This window comes from Astatotilapia calliptera, chromosome 12 (genome assembly GCF_964374335.1).
Source record: "Astatotilapia calliptera chromosome 12, fAstCal68.1, whole genome shotgun sequence".
Lineage (NCBI taxonomy): Eukaryota > Metazoa > Chordata > Actinopteri > Cichliformes > Cichlidae > Astatotilapia > Astatotilapia calliptera.
In genome coordinates, this window is record NC_137433.1 from 8,416,543 (window position 1) to 8,423,420 (window position 6,878).

Sequence of the window (6,878 nt, forward strand, 5' to 3'; positions counted from 1 at the left end):
GTGAATTTTCCTGAATGTTGAGGTGTGAACATTCAAGCACATTCTTATTTAAGATTCAATAATGGATCTGCTTGTGGTTGTATCTTGTGTATAAAACACAAGTTACACAAGCGTTATGTGGAAGCTTAAAACCTCTTAAGCTGATGTGTCAGGCCGGTTTAACCTGGGAGAAAAAAATATGGATACTCACAACTCAGATTTCTGAAATTAGTTTTCTCTTTCCTGCTCGGTTACTGTTGAAAGTAGGAGACATTTTGCTCCACATGATTTGAGTCTGACTGATTCTACTTATAGAATCTATCCATACCTTATAAGATGTGCATTGTCATGTTTTATCCTCGTCACCAGCTCAGAGTTTCTCCACTTCATGAAAGCATCCAGGTTTGCTCCTGCTGGGGGGGTCACAGAGATCAGGTCACCATTCGTCCATATCTCCAACCCCACCAGAGCAATAAAGGTCCTCAGAGGTTTGTAGACCTGAAGAAGACAACATTGGGGATGTAACATTATACTCCAACTGCTAGCAGCTACTGCTGAACAGTATGTAGTACAGTGCGTCTGTATTGGTATGGAATCTGTATAGAAATAGCAAAAAAACAGACTCACCATGTTGACAAAGTTGACAATCTCAAATATTCTCTGTCTCATCTTCTTTTGATCCCTGTTCATCTTCACATACTGAAACACCACAAGACAAATTTCTCATCCTGCTTCTCACCAGTTTATCTTATAAAAATCAAATTTTGCAAACCAAGGGGAAAAAATGAAAAAGTTAGAAAAGAAGATTAATTTTACCGCGCGGTTATCAGCAACAAGGACGAGCTCAACGTATTTCTGCTGCTGTACAATAGAAATACCCTGAAGAAAAATGTTAATATGGATAACTCAAGCAGAACAACACAAATGAAGACTTACTTAAACTTTGTTATTATAAGAATAATATTGGTAGACTGACGGATGTATTAGTATTTGTCACATTAAACTTAGATAGTTTGAAGACCTAAAAGGTTTCAGAGGTCATGACTTGGAGGAACTCTGGTGAAGAGGACAAAACTAATTGTGTTACCCCTGATCTAGAGCGGCTGCTGCTTGTTGGAGGTTCATAGTCGTCACTCCAGCTGGTGTTAGTGACCCCACACACGGCAGGCGTGAAGTTCTTTTCATTAAAAGTCATCACTGCATGATCCCCCTCATCGTCACTGGATAGTGGCTCAATCAGGTACCTTTGAGCAGATGTTCTGAAGTAACCCCTAAACCAAATCATGCTGGTTAGTTCATTCATTTTTCAGATGTTGCTTTGAGGCTGACTCAACTCAGGAACCTATCCACTGTCATCTAAAGACTTATTTGGGCCAAACCTTCTCTTCTGTTGTTTTAATCTCCAGCCTGTGTATAAACCTCTAGTACACAGAGAACCAGTTGTGAAATGCACAGTAAGGAAATGGTTGGCAGAGACTGAAGAGGTCCTGAGTGACTGTTTCCATTCTACTGTGTGGGACAACCTCTGCAGCCCCCTAGAGAGTGACCTCAACAGCATCACAGACTGCTTTACAGATTACATAAACTTCTGCGTGGACAACGCCGTACCCATCATAAAAGTACGGTGTTTTTGTAACAACAAGCCATGGATGAATCCTGAAATTAAGACTTTCCTCAAGGAGAAGAAGAGAGTCTTTAGATCTGGAGACAAACAGGAGCTGAGAGCTGTCCAGAAAAAGCAGAAATGGAAGATAAGGCAAGGGAAGAAAAACTACAGAAGAAAGATGGAAGAGCAGCTGCAACAGGACAACATCAGAGGGGTTTGGAAGAGCCTGGAGACAATCTCAGGACAAAAACCAACCCCCAGGCTGCAGGAGACTTGGGATGGGTGAATGACATAAATAAATATTTTAATAGGTTTGATCAACCACCCACCCCTCCCAGCATCGTCCCCCCTGAAGCTATCTCCCTCATCTTCAGGCACTGCCTGTCTTTCATCTCAGGACTTCACACCTCTCAGCTCCCAGCCAGGAGGGTGTATGCTGTGGACTCCAACATACACCCCCCTCCCCCAAAATCCACTCTTTCTATCTCAGCACTTCAAATGAGGAACGAGCTTTGCAAGATTAAGGTGCGGAAGGCTGCAGGTCCAGATGGCATCAGCTCCAGGCTCCTGAGATGCAGCACAGATGAACTGTGTGGCATCCTAGGATATCTGTTCAACCTGAGCCTGTAGCTGGGGAAAGTACCACAGCTGTGGAAGACCTCCTGTGTGGTACCGGTACCAAAGACCTCCCATCCCAAGGACCTCAGCAGCTACAGGCCGGTAGCCCTGACATCACATCTGATGAAGACCCTCGAGACGTTGGTTCTAAACCATCTGTGCCCCCTGGTGAGGTCTTCATTGGATCCGCTGCAGTTTGCTTACCAGTCTGGCATCGGGGTGGAGGACGCCATCATCTACCTCCTGCACAGAACTCTGACTCGCCTGGAAGCATTGTGAGGATTGTGTTCTTTGATTTCTCCAGTGCTTTCAACATCCAGCCATGACTTCTGAGGGACAAACTGGAGCTATAAGGAGTGGACCACCACATGTCCCAGTGGATACTGGACTACCTCACGGGATGCCCACAGTATATGAGGACAGGGTTGTGTCTCTGATACGCTGGTCTGCAGTACGGGGGCCCCACAGGGAACTGTGCTGGCACCGTTCCTCTTCACCCTCTACACTACAGACTTCTCCATCAACTCCCCACGCTGCCACCTACAGAAGTTCTCTGATGACTCTGCCATAGTCGGCCTCATCACAGGTGAGGACGGCTCAGAGTACAGACAGTGGACTCTGGACTTTGTGGACTGGTGCCAGCAGAACCACCTGCCGGGAAAACCAAGGAGTTGGTGGTGGACTTCAGGAGACGCAGACCCACCACACTGACACCGGTGAACATCCAGGGAGTGGACATTGAGATAGTGGACTCGTATAGGTACCTGGGTGTTCACCTGAATAATAAACTGGACTGGAGCCACAACACTGATGCTCTTTACAGGAAGGGTCAGAGCAGACTCTACCTGCTGAGGCGGCTCAGGTCATTTGGAGTCCAGGGAGCGCTTTTAAAGACCTTCTATGACTCTGTGATGGCACCTGTCATATTTTACAGTGTTCTACTTTGGACCAGCAGTTTATCTCCAGCTGAGAGGAACAGGTTGGAAAAACTCATCAGGAAGGCCAACTCTGTTCTAGGATGCACCCTGGACCCAGTGCAGGTGGTGGGAGACAGAAGGACTCTGGACAAAATAACATCTCTGATGGACAGAGTTTTCCACCCCATGCATGTAAATGTTGCTGAACTGCAGGGTTCGTTCAGTGACAGACTTCTGCATCCTAGATGCACGAAGGAGTGTTTCTGCAGGTCCTTCCTCCCTGTCAGACTGTACAATTGAAACTGCTCCCAACAATCAACCAAACAACTACTACTGTTATAACATGCACATTATTTTTTTCAATTCGTATTAAAAAAAACCCCCTATACTTTAATCTTAATAACTGTACAGTACTCTGTTTTTGTAACTATTGTCGATGATGTACATATTTTTTCTGTAAAAATTGTGTGTTTTTCTGTTCATTGTCTTTTTCTGTTTGTATATGTGCTTTTATTCTGCTGCTGTTACAACCAAATTTCCCATTTTGGAACAATTAAAGGATTATTCTATTCTATGTTAATTTAATGTTTTGCTGGTGAGGTGTAATTAAAGTTCGGGTCATTGTGAGGTGAGGTTTGGTTGAGGGTTAAGATAAGGTTAACTTTAGGTTTACATCTAAAAAGTAATGAGAGTATTTGGAGAACTTGTTTCTGGCCGGAAATCTATTCATCTCATATGAAGGTTTAACATTATTAATTTAATGCGTTATGCAAATACAAAAACTGGTTACTTGTCTTTGTGGCTTAATACAACAAAGGAATGAAACTGTGAGGTTATTTGAATTATTATGACAGACAGCATGGGTGGGTATCGCTTTGGAAAGATGTCATGACAGTTTAAATAAAGAAAAGATAGAAGACGGTGGCTCACCTGAGTCCATCACAGGTACTGATGCTAACAGATGACTCACTGTCGTTCACAATCCTCCCATGATAGAAGCAGTGATCCTGGCAAGGACATGAAAATGGTGACTGTGTTATTAAATGACAACATGTAACTTTCTTTTCATCTGCTTATGTCTCCAGCGTTCACTAACAGCCTTAAAAGCCTTTGAAGCGTTTTAAATCTAGTAAAATGTGCAATTTTACAGCTGTAAGTTTGAGGTAAGTTTGTCTACAAACGCAAACACTTACAATGTCATTCGGTACTGTGGTGACTCGAGTCCCATCTTCTTGGTAGTAAGACTCAGTGTAATCTTTGGTAAGTAATTCACTGAATACAGAAAGATAAAGAATAACATACATGTCATATTATTTGACGTGAAGACTGAGTCAAATTCCAGTTTATTCAGTGTTTTCTTACAGAAACTCATTTGTTGATTGGGGCATTTTCAGTACTTTTTAGTCTCTTTAATTGTTGCTTTTTTTTGCATTTTGAAACAGGATATTTTACATTACTTGTATATCCATTTGTCCACTTATTTTCTCACACTGCACAGACACACAGGTTTAGGGAAGTAAAAACTTACTTATTTCTTTCAAGTTGCATTTCTATGTCTTGTCTGCCCACAGTCATTGCATACGTAAGAGTGTCTGGTCTGTGGTACTGTGGGCAAAAAAACAGGAAATTTTGCTTCTAGTCATTCATTTTAATTTTTTTATTTTACATAATCAGGAGAAAAACAGCAGCTGATTTGATTGTCATCACAGGATTTAAAATAGAAAAGAAAAGAAACCTCTGTGTGTCTTTTTCTGATTGTGTGAAGTCTGACCGGTCGAACCACCTCATAGTGCTTTCCCTCCTCAAATTCAGGACCATGGCTTCCTGTGGAAGTGAATCACATATGTGTGATTAGAAAAAGGATATTAATTTTGGATGCTAGTGTCAACAGGGTCTATTTTGTAATTAGTCGAATGCTTAACTCATTGCTTTCAATATTTGTGCTACCTAATCTCGTCTGATTACATCCTGCTTTAAAGTTTTATGTATCTATTTATTTTTAACCAAACCAATAAAACAACAACAAAAAACCAGAACTGACTACATAATTTGATATTCCATTCCAAATGTCATTTAGGCTTCAAACATGTGATCATTGTGACTTTAAACATTTAATTAAAGTTACATTCTCAAGTTTGAGAAAAAAACAAAATGACTTTGTTGACCTGCTCCCTGTGAGATTTTGTAGTGCTCAAAACAATAACAATCAGTGTCACTCATTTTTATTTGTGATGTAATTAAAAATTGCTTGAATAACTTTATGTGTATAAATGATCAACTAAACAATCGCATTGATTATTTCCTAAAACAGCACTTTGACAGAGCTTCAAACACACCCCACGCTTTCCTTTTACTTGCTCCACTTGGCTCAGTGAGTGAGTGATATGGATTATAACATTACAGACAATAAATGTAGTATTAAATTCAGAATATTGAGATTACTTTGGAAATGTCCATATTTAGGCTGCCAAATTTAAAATGTGGCTATGTGTCATAATGACAGCATCCACACTGCATGCATGATGTTAGTTCGAGTGGAGGTCTATGGGGCGCCGTTTGTAAAGTGAAACATGTTGCAATTAACGGCAAGATTTAGCTCAAAACTTTACAAAAACATGTTTTTTCGAGTCAGTTTTTACAACATTTAGTAAAATATTTGTAATTTTTCATATTTAAAGCACAATTTTAAATGTTAAATCTAAATGTTAAATCTAAATGTTAAATGTTAAATCGAAATATTATATTTAAATCTAAATGTTAAATGTAAATGTTACAGGAAACTAAATATTTTGCTAACATACAAATTTATGGTACGGCTCAACGGAAATACCAAAATAAAAGCTTTACGAAAACATCAGGTGCAAAATTGTGCCAGTAGTGGTCAGATTGTGTCTGCTCTCCAATGATGGTCACTTCTCACCGCTGTGAGCTGCTTCACTTCTTGCCTACGAGCATGTTCAGCGATTTGGCTGGATATGTGCTGCAGCGATTGTGGGGTTTCAAGTGGAGACTGCAGCTGCTGAGAGTCTACTGTGGAACCTTTGGATGGCCGAAAAAACGGATCTTTCGATGTTTTTAGCTAAATTGTGTTTGTCTTTTGAGGCATTATTTGGCCGTAATGAGTGTGCATCGAAAATGTGTTCCACAGGCGTGAGACATAGTGTTTTAATGTTCCCCTTATAATCATATGTCTAATAAACAAATGCAATGGGCTGAGAGGCGAGCTCATCTGAACATGAAAGACCAGAACTGATAAACTGCTTGGCTAGGAGATTTAGAGGGCTAATTGTGGAAAAGAAACCTGTCCCCTGTAGAGGGTTGAATGAACAGAGGGTAGGACAAAACTAGGTTTTAGTACCCAGAGTGTGAGTGGAGGTAAAAGTATCCAGTGACTTACCCGAGAGCTTGGGGGAGGCATATAGGATGAGGACCCACAATAGGAGGTTTCGTGTCATTGTCCAAGTGCACACAGTGAGTGTCATGCGCTGCGCTCACCGCAAGCTAAAACGAAGGACCAAAAATTTGTGTTGCGCTGGTCGCTGCACTCTGCTTGCAAAGGCTTTTTTTTTGGCGGCCGCTCTGTGTGCTGATGCATCTGCTTCTTGTCATTTCAAAACATGTATCTCTCAGACTTCGGATCCTCTATGAAAGTTTGTGTTGTATAATGTTCAAATGTTTAAATAACATGTGTCCCTCATTGCTAAAAAAGAAAGCTTTGTGACTTCCCCGATTCGTGAAGAGTGTGTCGTTTGCACTAT

At 41.0% G+C, this 6,878-nt stretch overlaps 1 protein-coding gene across 1 annotated transcript in view; it reads right to left on the bottom strand.

Moving 5' to 3' along the window:
• LOC113033482 (disintegrin and metalloproteinase domain-containing protein 28-like) overlaps positions 1-6,618 on the bottom strand; it is a 30,144-nt gene extending 23,526 nt beyond the window's left edge. Inside the window, exons 1-9 of the mRNA XM_026187307.2 lie at positions 6,518-6,618; positions 4,856-4,944; positions 4,649-4,725; positions 4,314-4,392; positions 4,051-4,127; positions 1,067-1,250; positions 796-858; positions 607-678; positions 308-477 (exon numbers count right to left, since the gene is read on the bottom strand). Of these exons, the coding sequence (XP_026043092.2) occupies positions 308-477; positions 607-678; positions 796-858; positions 1,067-1,250; positions 4,051-4,127; positions 4,314-4,392; positions 4,649-4,725; positions 4,856-4,944; positions 6,518-6,602 (896 nt within the window). The 5' untranslated portion in view covers positions 6,603-6,618. The remainder of the gene's footprint in view (positions 1-307; positions 478-606; positions 679-795; positions 859-1,066; positions 1,251-4,050; positions 4,128-4,313; positions 4,393-4,648; positions 4,726-4,855; positions 4,945-6,517) is intronic.
• Between the last annotated feature and the right edge of the window lie 260 nt (positions 6,619-6,878).